The sequence below is a fragment of the Rhinopithecus roxellana genome, chromosome 11 (genome assembly GCF_007565055.1).
Source record: "Rhinopithecus roxellana isolate Shanxi Qingling chromosome 11, ASM756505v1, whole genome shotgun sequence".
Lineage (NCBI taxonomy): Eukaryota > Metazoa > Chordata > Mammalia > Primates > Cercopithecidae > Rhinopithecus > Rhinopithecus roxellana.
The window spans coordinates 97,103,842-97,124,958 of NC_044559.1; the positions used below are offsets into that span (position 1 = coordinate 97,103,842).

General features: G+C 45.4%; 1 protein-coding gene across 1 annotated transcript in view; it reads left to right on the top strand.

The window, feature by feature from the left end:
- The first annotated feature begins 2,950 nt into the window (after positions 1 to 2,950).
- Positions 2,951 to 21,117, top strand: part of JCAD (junctional cadherin 5 associated) — a 46,459-nt gene continuing 28,292 nt past the window's right edge. The window contains exons 1-2 of the mRNA XM_030941218.1: positions 2,951 to 3,052; positions 14,782 to 15,121. Coding sequence (XP_030797078.1) covers positions 14,841 to 15,121 — 281 coding nt within the window. The 5' untranslated portion in view covers positions 2,951 to 3,052; positions 14,782 to 14,840. The remainder of the gene's footprint in view (positions 3,053 to 14,781; positions 15,122 to 21,117) is intronic.

Below are 21,117 nucleotides of genomic sequence, written 5' to 3' on the forward strand. Positions count from 1 at the left end.
GTTCTAGCAGGAATACTTGGCTCCCTAGGTGTCTGCACCATGCTGGGCACATAGAGGTGCTCCACCCCAGCACAAAGTTATTTCATTGAGTTGGCAAATTGAGGAGAAACAGGAATTCTATAAGTCACTGAAGCAATCCATCATTGAATGATGCTTTTTTGACAAGAAGTAATATCACTGCTGTTAATAACTGTGATTCTCCGGAAAAAAAAAGAAAAAAAAAAAAACTTCTGCATTTCCTTTTTTATCTTTTACATTTTATTGAATCCTATTTCCCCAGTCTTTGTGTCTCCCCCTAGCCACAACCCACTTGTCCTTCAAAGTCTTCCCTGGTGGCTCCAACCCAAATAGCAGTAGCAGTGCAAGTGCTACTGGTAGTAGCTACTATTTTCTCTTTCTTTCTTTCCTTCTTTCTTTCTTTCTTTCTTTCTTTCTTTCTTTCTTTCTTTCTTTCTTTCTTTCTTTCTTTCTTTCTTTCTTTCTTTCTTTCTTTCTTTCTTTCTTCTTTCTTTCTTCTTCCTTCCTTCCTTCCTTCCTTCCTTCCTTCCTTCCTTCCTTCCTTCCTTCCTTCCTTCCTTCCTCCCTCCCTCCCTCCCTCCCTCCCTTCCTCTTTCTCTCTTTCTTTCCCTTTTTTTCTTTTCTTTTTTTTTTTTTTGAGACGCAGTCTTGCTCTGTCACCCAGGCTGGAGTGCAGTGGCCAGATCTCAGCTCACTGCAAGCTCCGCCTCCCGAGTTTATGCCATTCTCCTGCCTCAGCCCCCCCAGAGTAGCTGGGACTGCAGGCGCCCACCACCTCGCCTGGCTAGTTTTTTGTATTGTTTAGTAGAGATGGGGTTTCACAGGGTTAGCCAGGATGGTCTCGATCTCCTGACCTTGTGATCCGCCCGTCTCGGCCTCCCAAAGTGCTGGGATTATAGGCTTGAGCCACCGCGCCCGGCCTTCCTTTTTTTTTCTTGAGACAATCTCACTCTATTGCCCAGGCTAGAGTGCAGTGGCACAATCCTGGCTCACTGCAACCTCCACCTCCTGGGTTCATGTGATTCTCCTGCCTCAGCATCCCTAGTAGCTGGGATTACAGGCACCTGCCACCACTCCCGGCTAATTCTGTATTTTTAGTAGAGATGGGGTTTCACCATCTTACCCAGACTGGTCTCAAACTCCTGACCTCAGGTGATCTGCCTGCCTTGGCCTCCCAAAGTGCTGGGATTACAGGCGTGAGCCACCGTGCCTGGCCACCATTTTCTTCACTGCTACATGTACCTGAACTAAGTGATAAGAAGGCATCATCTCATTGAATTTTCATGACTCTCCTATGAGATGCAAACCATCATTACCCCCACTTTGTTAGAGAGGAAAGTGAGGCTAACAGAAGTAAAGTATCACACCTAGAAAGTAGCAGAGAAGCCAAGCCCAGGACCCGAGCTACCTGGCTCTCGAGTCCCTGATCACGCTGCCTGCTCCCATCACCACCATCTGGTTTCCTCCCATGCACTCCTGATAATGCACAATACAACACTCAATTACATTGTTCATTATTTTCCAGCAATAGTGTGTTTAGCTTTTATGCTCTGTTAGATTATATGTTGCTACTAACCATGAGGAACATATGATTCAAGAGAACAAAGAAACGACCTTGCTCTGGTGGTTCAGAGCAAGGGTCTTGGGCTAGATTCTGCAGCTTGCCATCTGTGTCCTTCCCTGAGCCCGTTCCTCATTTGTAAAGTGGTGCCCACATCATCAAACTGTGATGAGGATTAAAAGAAATAGTGCATAGGAAGGGCTCAGACATGGTGATAGAGCCAAAAACGTTAGTTATTGGTGTTTTGACAGCAAATACAGTCCTAAAATCATGATGTGGCTAAGTAGTTTTCTGAAAACTCATTTGGCAAGGTCACCAGTCCGCTATGCCATCCATGTTTTGTCTAGGTGGACTTAACTAATATTCCCTGTCTCTCCCCAATGCATCAGCAATATTTCACATTTTTTGTCTTCTGTCTGCCTTCCAAAATTATGAAAACGTTTGCCCTGAGCAGACCCAGGCAACAGTCTAATCTTTCTGCCCCTTCCCGCTGTAACAGAAACATGGAGTGGGTTTGGTGTCAGGAAATGTTCATTCTGGTCTGAACTCTCCCACTGACCTCCTCCTATCTCCCCTCCTACCTCTGCCCTGTAGGCAAATCCTACTCCTGGCATTGGTTTCCTCCTCTGCCACAGGAGAGGACGGGCCAGCTGATCTGAAGGTGGCTTCCAGCGCATTAGTTGACTCGAAGACTTTTTTTTAAAAGAAGTAAATCCCAAGCTGTTGTCACCATCACTGTTTCCTTCTCTTCATAATATCAATGTGTTATGTGGGTGCATTTGTGTGTGTGTGTGTGTGTAGCTGTACTGTGTTCCTGCGTATGTATGTATATGTGTCATTGTGTTTGGCTCCATCTGTGTGTGACTGTGTATGGGTGTGTTTGTGTGCACTTGTGTCTGACTGTATATGACTGTGTCTGTGTGCAGTTGTCTGTGACTGTGTGTTTGTGTGCATCTGTGTGTCCTGTATCTGTGTTTGTGTGTGCCTGTTTCCTGTGAGTGTGTTTGTGTGCATCTGTGTGTGGGTGTATATGAGTGTGTTTGCATACATATTTGTGTGTTTGTGTGTAACTGAGAGTGTATATGAATATGTTTGCTTTGTGTGTATCTGTGAGAGTGTGTGTGTCTTTGGACATTTCCACAGGGTTGACGTGGCCCAAACCCAAGTGACAAGAAAAGAGGGGAGGGTGGTCAGCCCACTTACGCTTTCCGCGTGACCCACGCGGGCGGACCCCCGAAAGCCTAGGAAGATCCTGGCCTGGATACAGCCCTCAGCGCAGAGGAGGCAGCCCCGGGCGGTGGGGGGGGGGGGCGGATCCCGGCGGTGGGCGGGGCGGGCCCGGGCGGTGGGCGGGGCGGACGGCGGTGCTCCGGGCATGCTCGGCCTCGGCGGCTGCAGGCGGTGCGGGTCGCGCTGGTCCCCGGCCGGCCGGAGCGGCGGCGGCGGCGCGAGGCGGCTTGAGGGAGCCGCTCGGTAAGTCCCAGCGTCTAACCCTCCTGGCTCCCACCGTCCATTAGGGCCGCTCCCACGGCGCTTCGCTGGCCTCACCCACAGCCTCCCGCACTCCCCCCAACTTCTCAAGCTGGGACGTCGCTCCGGTCCCAGCCACCCCGGCGGTGGGGGGTGTCCGCACCCGCAGTCGCAGCCCAGCCCGGGCCCCCCGCGCGGTGCCTGGCCCCGCAGCCTCGGGGTGGAGGGCGCCTGCCAGCCCGGGAGGGGTGTCCCCTCCCCTCAGGTGCCCTGCTCTGGGCGCGGGAGTCCCGGGGCGGGCACTGCGGGCCGCGGCTGGCGTTAGCGCTCGCGTCGCCCCTCGGCGCGCGGAAGGCCTGGGGGGCCGGGGTCACTCACTTCCCTCTCGAAGTCGCCCTCCCCAGCCTGTGTCCAACCCCTCCCGCGCCCTCGCGCCCCGACCTCGCGGACCTCACCCCGGAGCTGACAGCCGCCGCGCTGGGTCCTCGAGGTCCCAGTTCCCACGCTGCCCGGGCAGTCTGGACTGCCCGGGACGGTGGAGGCTCCTGCGGCGGCCCGGCTCCCGCTCCTGCTCCTGCTCCCGCTCCCGCTCCGGTCTCTGCGCGGTCTGCGCTGGGGATTAGGGTGCTAATCGCGGCTGCCTCCCAGCGAGTGCGGCTCTGGGCTGCGCGTGGGGTGGGAGAAGGGCAGGAGCCCTGCCTAAGAGTGCTGTAAATCCCGTTAATCAGCTCATTTATGGGATCTGGAGCCCGCCCACCCAGGGTCTCTGCGCTCAGATCTCCGCGGGCACCCTCTGTTTCCCCCATCTCCAGTCGGGGTCCGTTCACCCCCAAAACGCCAGGGTTTACCTCGATGCCCTGGCCACAGTGGGGCCCAGCACTAGCAGCTAAAAGGGCCCCTCTCGCTTGCTATCAAGAAGCGGAGCGCCTGGGATTCTTTTGGACGTTTGTAAAGAAGCTGTGATTTCACTACTGAAGAAAAAAATAAAAACGAGAACTTTAGGCCAGCGCTACCTGGGCATGCCCTGGTGTTTGGTTATCCACGCGCTTCAGAAGTAGAGGCCTTGGTGAAATTAGCTTGGGCACATCACCTCCCCACACCCACACCCACTCTCCCACCCCCGCACTCACTCCACCCGCCTCCGGTGTCCTCATTCCCTCCCCAAATCCAGTAGCTTGGTCTTAGTCTTGGGGAGAGGGGTGGGGCGGTGCAGACCACACAACTCCCAGGGTTTCCTGTCCTGACAGTTTAATGTGATGTTTCTCCCACAACTTGTTTTCCTTCTCTGGCCTTTTGTCTTTTCAGATTTACAAGGAATAGACATCCCAGAGATTGAGGACTAGGGTTGCAAAATACAGAGATTTGGGGGAAGGGGCCTGACGGGTAGGATTCAGGCAGCCAGAAATGCTCTGGCAAAGAAAGGCAGTCTGCATGGTGTAAACTGAGGGTCATGGGCTTTACAGGTAAAACTTTGGGAATGTCAGTTCATTTTAGAATTTTAAGACCACCCAGCAAAGCAGGAATGCATACAGGCTTTTTTGGAAATCATATGCAGATTCTATTTCATGGGACTTGTGTTGGTTTTCGTGTGAAATTGGGAGTTTGGTAAAGTCGTTTGGTTTTCCGTAAGGTTCTGTGGATTGGGACTTAATTATTTACCTTGACATTAGGTGTCTGATTCTTAGTCACCAGCTTAACAAGCTTCCTAAAGTCTCTAAGTGTCACTCTGGGCATGCAGCATGTAGGAAACTGTTAGTCCGCCTGGAGTGGGCGAGCAAATATTTGTTGAACAGAGGCCTTTAATCTGCTGGGCCTTCCTCCTGTAAAACTTCACCCTTTGCTGCAGAGACTGGAAGGTCAGGCCCTTGGCAGGCCCAGGAGAATTAGGGGATTTGGGTGGGTGGAGAAAGCCTGTTTCAGGAAAAAAGAAGTTTGGCCTGAGTGTCCACATGCTCTGGACGACTTGGCAAAGTCATCAGGGTTATCTAATAACTCATCTGAGTGGTCACAGATTCCAGAAGCCTGTGGTCTATTGTTCGGCAGCTATAAAATGTAACAGGGTTGGAGGTATACAAGGAAAATAAATAAGGACCAGTTTTTTCACTTAAAAAAAGTAAATATGAAAAGATTATTGTAGACTAATTTTTAACATGCAATTTAAAAATAAATCCTAGAAATGTTATCAGTACAAAAAGCCCAGAAGTCTGTGGCTCCCCCAAGTTCTCACTGGCCAGTTTGGGAGGACAGTAAACACCAATCATCCTTAGGAGTCCGGAGTTTTTCTTTTAATGAGCTTGGCGAAACTCCATGCTAATTAATCTGGAGAGAGTTTAGAACACAGAGCGTTGGAGTGAAACAATTGTTCTATTGTGGTTTTTATTTTGATAAGCAAAGACTCAGTCTCTGAAGTCCTCTGGGCCTATTGCTGAACCCATTACTGCAGTTTACTTGGGTTTTTAACAGATGTTGTTTTTACCCCTTTGGATGAGAAGGGTTATCTCTCTCATTAAAACCTTGCTCTTGTGCTTTGTTTCAAGGGCCTGCTGATTGAAGGAATGTTGGGGTCCACTGACTTACAAATGCCAGCAGCCCAGGAAGGGGAGAGGTTGGGCTTTGATATATTCTTTAAACACTAAATGGTGTTTAGAAAAATACGGGAACCGCTCCCCCAGATACTAAAACCTTAGTTATCTTTATTTGAATTGAAGGTATCTTGTTAAAAATTCGGATTATCTAGAACTAAATATCTTTCCCAACAACTTTCTATACATACGCTTGGGAATAGCCTGGCTAAATAAATAGCCCGGCAGATTTATTATCAGATCGTGAAGTATTCTTATAGTTTTGTGCTTATTGGTTATCTTTATAGTTTACCTGTAAAGCTTGTTTTTTCTGTATGTAAATGAAAGAATTTAGATACTGTTAGGAAGAAGCACCAAGATATATTCCAAAGAAGGAAAGAAAAAAAAAAAAAAAAACAAGCAACTTGTCTGTGTAGGAAGAATAGTTGGAGAAACAGAAACCAGATTGTTGCTACTGGTTATCTCTTGGCACAGTGGGGTTACTAGGAACGTTTCCTTTTTACTTAAGCACTGAATTTTGCAGTGTTTACTTTTGAAATCACTTTACATGGCTTTTGTACATAGAAAATAAATAAAAATGTAAAGATTATATGAAATAATTTAAGTCGAACATTTTGATAAAGACTTGGTTTTTTTTTTATTCTGAAGATACTTAAAAACAAAACCAAAAGTAGGGTAAGTTTAATGGAATATTTAAGGTATCTTTACACGTGGAGCTTGACATCTATGATGATAAGGGAATAAAATTCTATCCTATGATAATGTTTTACAGCTATTTTTGCAAACAGCCAAAAATTCCAAAAGATTTAAAAATCTTACCCAGTTTGAGTCCTTTCTTAATGACGTCTAATCTTTCAGAAATGTTCATGAGGTACTTAGGGTCTCATAAAAAATATTGCTAGCCAAAGCAATAATTGTGTGACACAGAATTTAGAGATGAAAGAGAAGACAGGAGAAAGAGTGTGTGTTTAAGTGCATGTGTATGTGTATTCACATTAGTTGTGGAAAGAAAAGAAAAGAGGAGTCAGAAGAGATAATAGGAAAAAAATTCAGTGCATAATGTTGGGGACATTTTTCTTTTTCTTTCTCTTTTTCTGAACAAATGCCTTAATACCAATCCACCCCAGCGAGATTAACGTTCCGAGATCCTTTTGATCTTAGACCCAAGTTTTCCAACTCATTTGTTTTTTTGTCACCTTAAAGAAAGCTAAGGTTGTCCTTCCTAAAATGATTACTTCACAGATTAAATATGACTTTTTACATCTTGTGAGATTTTAACAACTTGAGTGCCTTGGCAGAATTGGTCATCACACGTGTGGCATGGTAACAGCAGTCTGTGAGAACTTGGTGTCCCAGGACTTCAGCTGGAACTGTTGCGTTATTTAATAATTAAGACTGGAAAGGGAAATAGCAATTCTATTGTTCATAGGAAAATACACAATTCTACCCTTAGGAAAAAATCTGTGGAAAGCATTAAAAACCTACGTGTCAGTTAGCAACATACTCCATTCTGGTTTGTTTTATGTCTTGGTGATTTACCTCTTGTTTAAAGAAAGTACTTTGTTATATATTAATCATAGCATTAGACCTAAATGTTGTCAGTTGAAAAGATATTTACACTGAACTGCCACCAATTTGAAGGACCAATTACATCTTAAGCATGGAATGTCAGTGAATACAACTGAAAAGTTTTAGGTCTTTTAGAGGAGTAACAATGTCTAATTAAGACCTTTTTACAATGCTGGTTGTAACCTTGTATTAGATTTCTTCGGCAGCACATGTGATTTTGGCTTCCTGAAAACAGGTTAAGAGTCTCTCTGGCAGATAAGACACATGTACCATATCCTAGAGCCTTATGTAATTTACTATTCATTTATTCTTTTCTTTTCTTCAATGTTTCTTTTATTGTCATTGAGTCTTCCAATTACATAACATATTTTTAAAGATGCATTTTCCTAATCTAACCTAAGCAGCATTTCGTTTATGAAAGTGTTTTTCGGATGATGAAATAGTTATATATAACTTAAGTTATGTAATATGTTAGTAATATATTAAGTTATGAATAATGATGATTGATGATGAAACAATATTGTTATATTAACATTATATAATAATGTGTATATTATGTATGTTGTTATATATACTTAAGTTAATATTAAGTATATGAAGTTAATATTAAGTATAGTAAGTATATGAAATTGCCAATATTTGACTATTTTTGACATGCAAAATGACAATTTCATATGATTGGACCTAATACATTTCATGACAGAATATCATAAGATTCAGTAAAGTATAAATCAAGAAATTTTTTAAAAACTCAGAGTCCAGCTGGGCGCGGTGGCTCACGCCTGTAATCCCAGCACTTTGGGAGGCCGAGGTGGGCAGATCACGAGGTCAGGAGATTGAGACCATCCTGGCTAACACGGTGAAACCCCGTCTCTAATAAAAATACAAAAAATTTAGCTGGGCGTGGTGGCGGGCACCTGTAGTCCCAACTACTCGGGAGGCTGAGGTAGGAGAATGGCATGAACCCAGGAGGTGGAGCTTGCAGTGAGCCGAGATCGCGCCACTGCACTCCAGCCTGGACGACAAAGCAAGACTCCATCTCAAAAAAAAAAAAAAAAAAAAAAGCAAACAAACAAAACTCAGAGTCCAATACCTCTGCTGATATTTTGGTATGTTTCCTTTCAGTGATTTTTCCCCTTTCAAGTACATATGTATATAAACAAATTTGGTATGACATTGAATATAGGGTTCTGTATCCTGTCTTTATTATTTAGTATGGTATTACAAGCATTTCCCTGTGCTGTTGTATACCTGAAAACATAATTTTATGCATGTGTATACATATTATAGTCCACCATATGAATGCACCAGAATTTTTTTTTTTTTTTTCTGAAATGGAGTCTGATTGTCGCCCAGGATGAGGTGCAATGACAAGATCTCCGCTCACTGCAAGCTCCGCCTCCCAAGTTCGAGCGATTCTCCCACCTCAGCCTACCGAGTAGCTGGGACTACAGGCGCATGCCACCACACCTGACTAAGTTTTCTTGTCTTTTTAGTAGAGACGGAGTTTAACTGCATTGACCAGGCTGGTCTCGAACTCCTGACCTTGGGTGATCTGCCCACCTCAGCCTCCCAAAGTGGTGGGATTACAAGTGTGAGCCACTGCACCTGGCCCAGAAGTTATTTTTCTTCTTTTTTTTTTTTTTACTAAATTAGACATTTAGTCTAATTTTGTTATTATAATTAAAACTTGGATAAACATCCTCATATACAACTATGTGTATCTCTGATTATTTCATTAGGATGAATCCTAAGAAGTGAGATTATTTCATAGGGTTTCAGATGTTTAAATATTTTGTTACATGTTAATAATTTTTCTTCTTTCTTTTTTTTTTTTTTTTTCTTGAGACAGAGTATCTGCTCTGTCACCCAGGCTGGAGTGTGGTGGCACAATCTCTGCTCACTGCAATTTCTGCCTCGGTTTCAAAGGATCCTGCCACCTCAGCCTGCTAGGTACCTAGGACCACAGGTGAGCGCCACCATGCATGGCTAATTTTTTGTATTTTTAGTAGAGATGGGGTTTCACCATGTTGGCCAGGCTGGTCTCGAACTCCTGACCTCAAGTGATACGCCTGCCTCGGCCTCCCAAAGTGCTGGGATCAAAGGTGTGAGACAGCAAATCTGGCTAATCACTTTTAAGAAGGGAAATACTCATTTTCATTTACATAGAGCCTGCACCTCCCACCCCCCCCCCCCCCCCCCGCCATTTATACACACACAAACAGGAGAACCCTTGTAGCTCCTCATGCCCTTACCAACAACAAGCATTGCTTTTTAAAAGCTTTAATCTCGTAAGTGAATGATGGCATTTTGGTTTAATTTGCACTTCTTTGATTACAGGTGAGGATGACCATGCTTTTCATCTTTTTAATAGTATATTTGTCTCTCTTTTTAAAGTTAATTTTTAGTTTGTGTTCTAGGCCAATTTTAAAAAGGAAAAACAGCTCTGGTTGATTTCATGAGTTCCTTAATGTTTTGTTTCCTTTCACTGTCTTGAGCGTTGTAACTGTAAATATGAGAATTAAAATGTTTATTTTCATAAATGGAAAGGGAGAAGATGGTACCTGTTAAATGGCATTCATTCGCCAGTCTCAACCTTTAGTGATGAGAGGATCCATAATTGAAATAATACCATGTAGACCATAGCATTGCAAGAGAGGGTGCTGATGGGGTCTTATTTGTCTTTATATTCTTCAGCCCAGTGCCTGGCACTTCCAATGTAAAACAAGTGCCCTGATGAATTTACATTGGCGTAAGTGTGAAGCACCCGCACTCTGGGATGGAGAATTGCTGGATGTTTCGCTCCTGGCCTGCCTACCCCAACCCACTCCTTTCCTCAGTGGGTGGCTATTTATCTCTGCTCTTTTGGGTGGCCTCTGCATAGGTGCTAATAAGGCCAAGGTCAGAGGTTCTGTCTTCAGATGACCTATTTAGCCCTGCCTGTGTCATGGTCACAAGCTGTACTCTTTTTTCCTGGGGCAGCTGACTTCGATGACTGCTGCTCATCACAGGCAAGAATAGGCTAGAGAAAGGGGGCTGCTCCCTAAAGCTAGAAGGACTCTAAAGAACCTCTAGTTCAGCCTTCTCATTTTACTCTTTCAGGAGAAGACTGAGACCCAAAGGGTTCTCTCCTTTCCTCCTGTGCAGTGACTCAGGCTTGATTCAGCTCACAGATAAATACCATGCACCACTGAGAAACAGACACTCATCCCAACAGCAAAGCGGGAGGTAACCCAGCTCCATGCCCAATGTCAGTGGATGGTTAACAGCAACTTCCTAATTTTATAATCCCTTCCATTTGAATAGACACCATAGAGCTAATATTTAAAGAACTTTGAAAAGGTGCCATGCAATAAGATCGCTGCACAAGTGGTCTTATTCAGGTTCTTTGGAAGGACACAAATTAATCTTTGATGAAAATCCACTTGATGATGATTTGGGGAAAAGAGAATTTTGTGAGACTAGGTTGGTTAAATCAAAATCAAATGAGCTGTCATCTTCTCAAACCAACAATTATTTCCAGTTTCTATATTTCTATTAATGGAATGATCATTATCCTCGTCACTGAGGCTAAAATCCATTGTACTTCTTCTCCTGAAAATTACTCTTATTATTCCTTTTTTTTCTTATCCCCTCTGCCAGCCCCCCGTGCATGTTACAATAGAAAGGACTTGTAACTACAGGTCCCCCATCTGTTCTCGCTCTATCCACTTTAGTCCTCTGCTTTCCTGCCAGATTTCCCTTGCCCAAACCCATTTGTGGTTTGCTGTTGTCTACTCAAATTAAGTCCAAATTCTATTAATGTTGCAGATAAGAATGGCTATTTCTATATAGGACTTTTTTTTTTCTTTAAGAATTTTTTTTTAAAGTTACTCATCTCCCACTTATTATATATGCATTTCAGTTTCATACAGCATGCTTTATGATAGCCCCATGTTATTTATGAAAAGCTCAAAACCCCAAATGATGAAAGAGGTCTGTTAAGGTCACAAGGCAATTGCATGGTGTATTCAAGAATGAATCATATTACTGAGCATTTAAACATTAACACCAGCATTGCCATCAAGACATTATAGTCAAGTGAGGCATCAACTCGTGTGTGTGTGTGTGTGTGCGCGCGCGTGTGTGTATGTGCATTTGTGTGTGGTGTGTGAGAAGAGTCATCTAGAAGAGCCATCCTGCTCCTAGAGAATAAAGGATAATTTTCTTCCTTTTAAATACATGAATTTTAATGCCATTATGCCTTCTATCTTTCCTTATTTATGTTTATGGATTATTTGGTAAATTAGGAAACTTTTTTGATGTTAAGGAAGAAAATATAGATGGGTGAACCTAAATTAGTAGCCTGAACTTTGAAGCTAGACAGATGTAGTTCAAACCTTGGATCTAACACAAGCTGTGTAACCTTGGACTGTCAGCCTCAGTTGTCTTGTGAAAATGGAGACGTTTCTGTCTACATCAAGAAGTTTACTGGAAGCATAGAATGAATGAAAGTGTGCCAGTACAGAATCTAGCACATTATGGATGGTCATTAATAGTTGATGTTATTAGATTTCATGTGTGCTGCAATCCTGGGTTTATAGTTTAGGTTTTTCCTTGGAGTTTGTAGAGGAAGAGTTTATTGGGCTGCGGGGGAGGGAAGAATCAATTAACTACGATTGAAAGATATTCTTACTAAATATAATTACCATGCAAACACATAGCCATATTGGACCAACCTATCCAGCCCCAGGAAGAAAATGCCCCACATCTGTGTTTTGTGAGGGTTATGTCTTCTCTGCCATTCTGACAAATGGACTGTAGCACAACCAGCTGTGTGCTGCACATGCCTGTTCCTCAGTGTGTTTGGTGGCCACTTGGAGTACAGTGCAATTTGCTTTTATTTTAAAGAGCCCAGCAGAGTAAGAGATAGAAACTGAGTGTCATGAGACCTAATGCTAACTTTAACTGTGATGCTGACCCTGTGTGTGATGTTGAACCAGTGAGCCTGGGGACTTTGTTATAGGTTGCCAGGATTCTGTTACTAAGCCATTAATTTCCTTCTTTCTTTCCCTTTCTTTCCTTCCTTCCCTTCCTTCCTTCCTTCCTTCCTTCCTTCCTTCCTTCCTTCCTTCCTTCCTTCCTTCCTTCCTTCCTGACAGCGTCTTGCTTTGTCACTCAAGCTGGAGTACAGTGGCATGATCTTGGCTCATGGCCACCTCCGTCTTCCGGGTTCAAGCGATTGTCCTCCTTCAGGCTCTTGAGTAACTGGGATTACCGGTGTTTGCCATCATGCCTGGCTAGTTTTTGTATTTTTAGTAGAGACAGGGTCTCACCATGTTGTCCAGGCTTGTCTCAAACTCCTGGCCTCAAGTGATTCACCCACCTAGCCTCCTAAAGTGCTGGGATTACAGGCATGAACCACTGTGCCCAGCCTCATTTCTTTACCCTTGGGATAATTCTACTCATAATGTATTTTAAATGCCAGTTCCCCTTCTCATACACATACACATGCTCTTTGCCTAATGAACTCCTAACCATTCTTCAAAACCTAGCTCAAACAGTTCTGTCTCTCATTTGTGCATTTTCTCAACAAGTATTTATTGAGTGCATACTGTGTGCAAGTTGCTGGGGATAAAGCGTCAAACAAACCAAAGACCCTGCCCTAAAGCCTGACTCTGTGTTCCTGAAGCCCTTTGCTTGTGATGGGATCTCATTCCTCTATAATCCCTCACATGGTGGAACTTGCTCTGTTGAGTCGAAGAACAAACTCTTGCTTCTCTGGTCCTTCCTTGTCTGTTGAAGCAAATGACCCAAGTTGTACAACTCCCCGAAAGACATGCAGTAGGAGTGTCAGGAGTGGCAGAGTTGCTATGGAGATTTTTCTACTAGTACAGTAGCTGCCAGAGCTTGTCAGCTTCCATAAAATGTAAGGACATAATGGAAAATTATCAACTTCCAAAGTTTGATACTCTCCATGCTGACAGACGAGACTTTCCCTACTGTAATCTAGCAGGTGATGAAGAGTGAGGACAGGCACAGCAGAATTGTGCAACGGACCCAAGTAAGAGTTCCCAGTGACAGGAAGCACATGCTGCAGGCACCTTCCTTTCACCTGCACATGGACCAGCAGGCGTTTCCTGGCCATTGTTCGCCATGGCTGCAGCAACTCTATTTCCGTCCACCAGCAAAGTGGGGCTGGAGCTGGCTGAGCTTTCTGGTGGGGCTGGCTTTTGTGGCTTTTGTGTGCCTCTCACCCAGGCCAGCATTACCATCAGCCCTCGTGGAAGCAGTGGTGGGTGGATCCGGCTGACCAATCTGCCTTACGCCTTATCATCAAAGGGAAGACTTAGGAAGAAAGATGTTCTCATGTAGGAGTAAGCAGGGCGGCTCTACCTCTTTTGCTCTCAGGTAGCTTTCTGCCCATTTTTATTCTTTGTGGGTCCTGTCATTTTGTGCAGCTTACACTGGAGGAAGTTGCTGCTGTTGATTCAGGTACTATAGCAGGATTTGGGTGTGGACATCCTTGGCTGAGAGATGCAAAAACTTTTCCCCAAGATCTACTAGAAAGAAATTTGATTCATAAAAGTTTAATAAGGAGGCCGGGTGTGGTGGCTCATGCCTGTAATCCCAACACTTTGGAAGGCAGAGGTGGGTGGATTACCTGAGTTCAGGAGTTCGAGACCAGCCTGGCCAACAGGGTGAAACCCTGTCTCTATGAAAAATACAAAAAATTAGCCAGGCGTGGTGGCGCATGCCTGTATTCTCAGCAACTCGAGAGGCTGAGGCAGGAGAATTGCTTGAACCCAGGAGACGGAGGTTGCAGGGTGTCGAGATCATGCCACTGCACTCCAGCCTGGGCAACAAGAGTGAAACTCTATCTCAAAAAAAAAAAAAGAAAAACTTTCATAAGGAAAAGAGAACTTTGGTATTGTGTAGTGAGTTGGGTGTGTATGATTGATCAGTGTGTTGTTTGTTTTCTCATCATGAACCCAAAGAGTTAAAATCTATTTTTGGTTGCTAGTTAACTGCCGTGGAGGGGCTGCCCTGGCAGTTGCTGCTTCAGTCGCTTCCGCTGAAGCATATCATGACTGTGTTGATTAAAGATCTCACTCTCTCGTACAGCAAAGGTATGTCTACAGGATGAAAGCAGGGGCATGTCCTAAGATTAAGCTGAATATTGGTAGTTTCTCTTTTTAGAAACATGAAGGAGTCATTGCAGCTCCCAGATCTGTATTTTTTTTTGTCCACACTCTTTCCGCCTGCTCTTTGTAGGTGAGTGGGACAAGGGGAAGGTGGACAGTGTTGATGTCACTGCTTAAGCGCCATGCCACATGCTCTTCTACCAGAGGCAGCCATCAAAGGGTGAGGTCCTCAGGGTTCCACCACATCCTCTAGAGCCAGAGCCACACCCACTTTCTACGTGAATAGAATGGAGAGCAATTTCAGGCAGAGCCATCCCTGTGTCTCCTCTTTCTGTGCAGGTTCTGTGTTGTGTCCATCGCTGTGGCCTGGTTTGGTGGGGGGACCACGGGAGGAGGAGGTGTAAGACTGACCCCCAGGGAGACCTGGTCACAAATAGAGCTCTCTGTTGTTCTGCAGTGCTGGGTCCTGCCACCACCATGGTTCCAGCGGTTGAGCTTTGCTGAAGCCTGGGCATCATGTACAGTGTAGAAGACCTCCTGATCTCTCATGGATACAAACTGTCCAGAGACCTCCCGGCACCGCGTGAGGATAACCCCAAGGGGCGCCAGGCAGCGAGGACTGGGACACGAGCAGGCCAGGGCCTGCAGAATGGGCATGAGGATGGCCCTGCGGCCCTCGCACCTCATAAGACGTCCGCGGGGAAAGGACACGTGAGTGACTCCGAAAGCCGCCGCAGCACACCGAGAGGCCCTGGGGAGCCCCAGAGCACTTCTGCTTCCAGAACCTCAGAGGCGGGGTAAGTTTCACTGTGAACCCACCATTCTCTTTTGACTCAGGAGTTAGCAGTGGGTGATGTGTAGGCAAACTCTTTCAACTCTATATTCGGCCGGGGCCAATGAGGGATAAATGGTATTAGACACAAGAACACTTTTTGTTTTGTTTTGTTTTGTTTTTGAGACCAAGTCTTGCTCTGTTGCCCAGGTTGGAGTGCAGTGGCACAATCTCGGCTCACTGCAACCACCTCCAGGGTTCAAGTGATTCTCCTGCCTCAGCCTTCTGAGTAGCTGGGATTATAGGCATGTGCCACCATGCCTGGCTAATTTTTGTATTAGTAGAGACAGGGTTTCACCATGTTAGTCAGGCTGATCTCGAACTCCTGACCTTGTGATCTGCCCGCCTTGGCCTCCCAAAGTGCTGGGATTAGTGAGCCACTGTGCCTGGCCACTTCTTTTTGTTTTTTTTAGAGACAAGGTCTCACTGTGTTGCCCAGGCTGGAGTGCAGTGGTGCAGTCATAACTCACTGTAGCCTTGGCCTCCTGGGCTCAAGTGATTCTCCCACCTCAGCCTCTCGAATAGCTGGGCCAGGTACACACAACCACACCTGGCTAATTTTTATTTTTTGTAGAGACACAGTCTCACTGTGTTGCCCAGGCTGATCTCTAACTCCTGGCCTCATGCAATCCTCCCACCTCAGTCTCCCAGAGCACTGGGATTAGAGGCATGAGCCACCACGCCCAGCCCAAGATCACTTGTTTCCACTGAGATATTCAAGGTGTTCCAGCAGTACTTAGCACAGGGCTTTGCCATAATAGGCCTTCAATAAATAGCAGTGAGTAAACACGTTCTATCATGCTAAATGCCATGTGTTAGGACTCTGCTTCTTGGTTCCCTTGTAATCTCTTCATCTTGCCTCAGTTAGGAGTCATTTTAGAACGTTATAAAAGCTAGTTCACAACCACGCACCCATTCACAGTATATTTGGCTTTCTTATTGATACAATTCAATATTTTGCAGGTTACAGGGAGTTGAAAAGGGGTCTGTATTCCCCTCAGTTTGTAAGACAAAACCTTTCTTCTGATATATTCATATCATTCCATTGGCTTCTGACCTATCTTTTCCTTGCACACACACTGGCCCTAATGTGGGATCCCATCTGAATACAGCTGCATCTGTGGGTGTTTCCTTACAACAAAAAGAGAGGGCGGGTTGGCTAGGGGAACAGGATGGTTAGAAAAAGAAGAATTTTGGCAGCTTGCCACAGAGCCAGGCTGGGAGAGGAGCCCTGAAGCCCTCTCCCGGGCAGTTTCCACCTGGAGGAAACCTTTGTCATCCCTTCCTAACACTGCATTTGCCTTTAGTGCTGCACTGGGACCAGGCACAGACTGGGGAGGAAGAGCTGTGAGTCTACAGAGTGTGTTATGTAACTGCATGTCAGCAGTTAGATATGGACGAAGGACAGAGACAGAATCAAGGACCTTCCTTTAAGAGAAACAAACACACAAAATGGGCAAGTCTGATGGGAATGAACTCGCCTCCCATGGTTAGAGGTCACCCTTGCGGAGAAAGGACCTTCTTTGTTGGTTGACAGTTTTCAGGCAAAAATCGGAAGGATTTTGTTTTTAGAGTCAGAGCACTTAACACCTTATTGGAGAAAAGCAAAGGTGAGAGCCCTCGTTTTTTGCCCAGCATAGTGAAAGCAGGTTTAAGTTGCCGAGTCAGATTGCTTCTCCAGCGAGGGGCCAGAGGAGTTAGCACTGATGGAGCCAGGCTCAGGGGGAAAAGTCACAATGAAGAAGGGGCTGGAAGCTGTTTCTGTTTCACCTTGTGCTTCAGAACTCACACTTCAGTCAACTACTGTCAAGGCCTTCACTTTCTTGACCCCCATTTTCCAGCACGGAGCTGGAAGAGGGAGCTTATGGTGAGATGGCTGAGGGTTCAGATAACCTTAATGACTACCACACAAACTGGTGCTTGTTTTTTTTTTTTTTTTTTTTTTTCATTTAGTTTTGTGCTGAGTATATCTGTATCTTCCAACCTGGATTTCAAGGTACTGAGACGGTACCTTGTCTCCTATTTCTTTTGTTTCTTGTACAGAGTCTTACAGTACTGGGCATATATGGTTATTTAATACATGCTCATGAGTTCAATTTATTCTTTCCCCCATTGTAGCAACTGCTGAAAAGCAGAACGGTCGGTTTCTAATGAAGTAAAGACAGGGCTGTGGAATCCCTGCAGATGGACCATGTAGGTTATGTGGGGTCTCCCTCAAATTTGAGGGGCTGGATCAGAGTTGAGCCCCACGGTGGGAGGCAGGAGAACCCCTTTAGAGTTCTGTGTGGGCAGTGTGGCTGCCAACCTCATCCACAACTCGCTCAGTACTTTCTAGCCGTAGCAGGTTCCTGAGGACTATGGTATAATCAGATCTGCAAGCTGCCTTCCTTTCCATCCTGAGTGAAGGGCTCAGATAAGTGGCTTTGTGTAGCCCTGGGATGTTTTCATACAGATGACAGGGTTCTCGACAGATCTGGCCTCTTGTCCATGTTGCTGAGATTGGCCGATTCACTTAGGTGATGTAGAATAGCTTTTGGATTGAAGGTTGGTCCTAGGGTAGAAACAGCAAATGCATACATGTTTGCAAACATCCCTCCCAGTGCCCCAAGCCTCAGAGACTGGCTGCAAGGTTCCCTGGGTTGAAATGACTTTATTTTTTAGGTGCCCAATAGAGAACTGAATATTGGAGGGAAACAGAAAGGTAGGTATGAAGGAGAATTGTTTTTCCCCATCAGAAACAAAGTGCTTTGGGAAGAAGTAAATAGGTGTCAATAGTAAACCGCTTAAATTAAAAACATAATAAGAGAAGCCAATATACTACTATGGCTTTTGTGAATTCTGAATCTGATGGATAAATGGTGCTGTCAGATCCCAGTCTTTGGTTACTCAAAAGCGCAGCTGTGGTCTTGCTGCCTCCTCCATCCCACACAGTGACCTCTGCTGGGCTGGTCTCCCGGTCTAGGGGGTGCCTGGAGCCCAGGAGAGCCCTGTCCAACTTGAAGCCATCAGTATGGTTGGGAAGGGCCACGAGGGTTCCTCTTCTGCAGTTTCTTGGTTGAGGGCTGCCTTAAAGTGTGTCCCCACACTTTGGGCCAGTCCTCAGCACCCCACTGATGTCCTGGGAAAGATGGAGGTCAAGGTCGTTTGGAAGGCCACAGGGACTGATTGAAAATTCGTTTTATTCTGACAGGATAGTGGCGACCTAGGCATGTTGGCAATGTTATTGTCTTATAACTGAAGAACATTGCATTCATCCAATGTGTGCTGCTGTTAACAGGCCAGGTAATTTATGATGAATGGAAATTTATCAGTTCACTGTTCTAGAGGCTGGAAAGTCCAAGGTCAAGGTGCTGGTATCTCATGAGGACCTTCTTGCTGTGTCATCTCATGGTGGAAGGTGAGAGTGTGAGAGTGAGATCAAACAAGAGAGGGCTGAACTCATCCTTTTATAAGGGCACCAGTCCCACCCAGGAGGGTGGAACTCTCATGACCTCATCTCCTCTTAAAGGCCCCGCCTCTTAATACTGTTACAATAGCAATTAAATTTCAACAGGAGTTTTAGATGGAATAAACATTTAAACCATAGCAAACACAAAGTCCAGAGGATGTCTGGCCACTCAGTGCAGCAGTAGAGGGAGCCCAGCTTGGGCCACAACTCCCCCACCCACCCCGGGCTGCCAGAGGCCTTGGGGCTGCCACCCTGCAGCAGCGCTGGGCCTGGCTGAGCTCTCTCCAGGTGAGGCCTGTTTTCGTTTGAAAGGAGCACTTGATTCTGTGAGCTCCTGGGGTTACCATCACTGGATGGTCTTTTCTCAGTCCCTTGTCCTCCACCCTCTCCCTGGCATGCATGGACGTGTGACAGCTCCCAGAGCCCAGCTGTGTCCCTTTCCTGTCTGGAGAGGCCTATAAAGACTGCATCCTGACCTGTCTACATGAGATAATGCACATAACACTGCTCTTCTGTGGATGTTGTAAAGGGAGCATACATGGAAGGCAGGATTATCCATCATCTGGAGCTTAGCTGGAATATCAGCATTGTCTAGTAAGAATGGTCAGGACTGTTCCTTACCCTCTAATGATTAGTATTAGTTTAGAACAGAGTTTCTGATTTAAGGACCAGCTCTATCTAGTAAAACTTTTTTTTTGTCTTTTTCCCTTTCTACTCGAGGGACATCTAGTAAAACTTAAAAAAAGAAAAGAAAAAAAACCACAAATATGAAGCTTTGATGAGCTTTTCGAGCATTCAGGATACTTGTTTCCTAATGTGCTGAGGGCGCTGTTGCTTTGAGCTTTCACTATTAGCAGATCAAGTAGTATTGAGCATCTAGGACAGGAGAAGAATGACAATTCTGTTGTGAAGAAAGGCAAAGGAGCATGTGAACTTGCTAAAAATCTCTTAGGTGTAAGTAGTGGAGAAGGACCAAGAGTTGGTTCTCCTTGTACATAGTTTATCTAAATTGATGAGTAGACAGTAATTGTTTTTGGAAGCTACATGTTAATGTGTTGGGCCATTGTTCGTATGACTGGTAATTTTACCAGCGTTTAAAGCACAGCAGATGGATTGTGAAGCCTGACTGTGGGACTCCTGGCTCAGGGGCCTTCCTTGCCCCTGGGCTGAAGACTTCCTAGCAGTAGAGTTTCCCTCCTTGGTAGATCCTTTGGGAGGTAAGAAGTGGAACCTACCTGAAAGGAAAGGGAGGGGTTGTTGTAAGGATTCGTGGAGAGATTCAGGACCATTCATAGGAAATGGAGAAAGACTGGCTGGCCTCATTATACGTGGAATGAGAAGGCGTCCCCCTGGACTGTGGGTTGTTCCCCTGGGGACTCATTCATCTCTGTCCCCCATTGCCACCCATCTCTGCGTCTCCAGGTACTTGTTTATGCTCCTCTTCCCTTCCCTGACAGCTTCTGCTTCCCCCTACCTCTGGCTGGCAGACTTAGACTCCACCCTTGCTCCTCTTGATGGCTTAGCTTCAGAACCCACTGCTGACAACTACCCACATCCCTTAGTTGAAACTTTTGAAAAAATTGAGTTTTGGACAGCCAGTGGATGCTTGAGTCTGGGTTAGGGTGTCTGCCCCCTCAGATCAGAGGGGAGGGGCTGGACAAGGGAGTGGGAGGTTGGATGGGGAGGAGGGAATGACCAGGCATGGATGCCTGAGCTTTCCCCGCTGCAGGGGCTGCGGGTGAGGACAGTTTCCAGGCCACAGAGACTGCCTGTGTACCCCAAAACATGTTCTCTTCACAGACCATTTGACAAGTAACACTAAAGACTTGGCATTTCCCCCTTTTTAAGTCATTGACTCCACGGAGAGCTCATCTAGATGCTAGCCCACTCCTAAATGGTCTCAGTTAACAGAGTGTAGTGATGAAACTGGCTGTAGGCTTTGCATGAAAGTCGCTTACGTGGTCCAGGAAAAGACCCACAGGCCATGTCCAAAGCTTGCCTGCTGACACACACACACACACACACACAGATTAAGAGGAAGTGGGCAAAGAGGAAAAACTGTGTTATCTGCACATGGAGGAAACTGCATGCTTAAAATACAAGTAGCCAAAACTAAATAATACTTAACGATCATTAAAATATGTAAAAGGCTGTTATCAGGCACTCAGGGTTTCCTTAATGTGTTTCCTTTGAAATATTATAATCAGAGGAAGCTGTAAAATACTCTTAACATAGCAGAGGTTTGAAGCTGAAAGTTATACCATAATTGGCTCTTCTCTGCATAGCCCCAGGAATTCGGGTAAGATTTTTTTGTTAGTTACCCATGAGAATAACTTGTAATTATCTCCTGTCATCAGCGGCAGTCGTAACTAATGAGAGACTTAGCAACCTAGGGAGAGTCTCTGATGTGGTGGTCTGGGGCCCTCATCTTGGGAGGTTTCTATTTGATCAGTAAACATCCATTCTAGATAGTGCTACTGGATATGGTAAACAGTTCATTTTCAGGGTCTTTT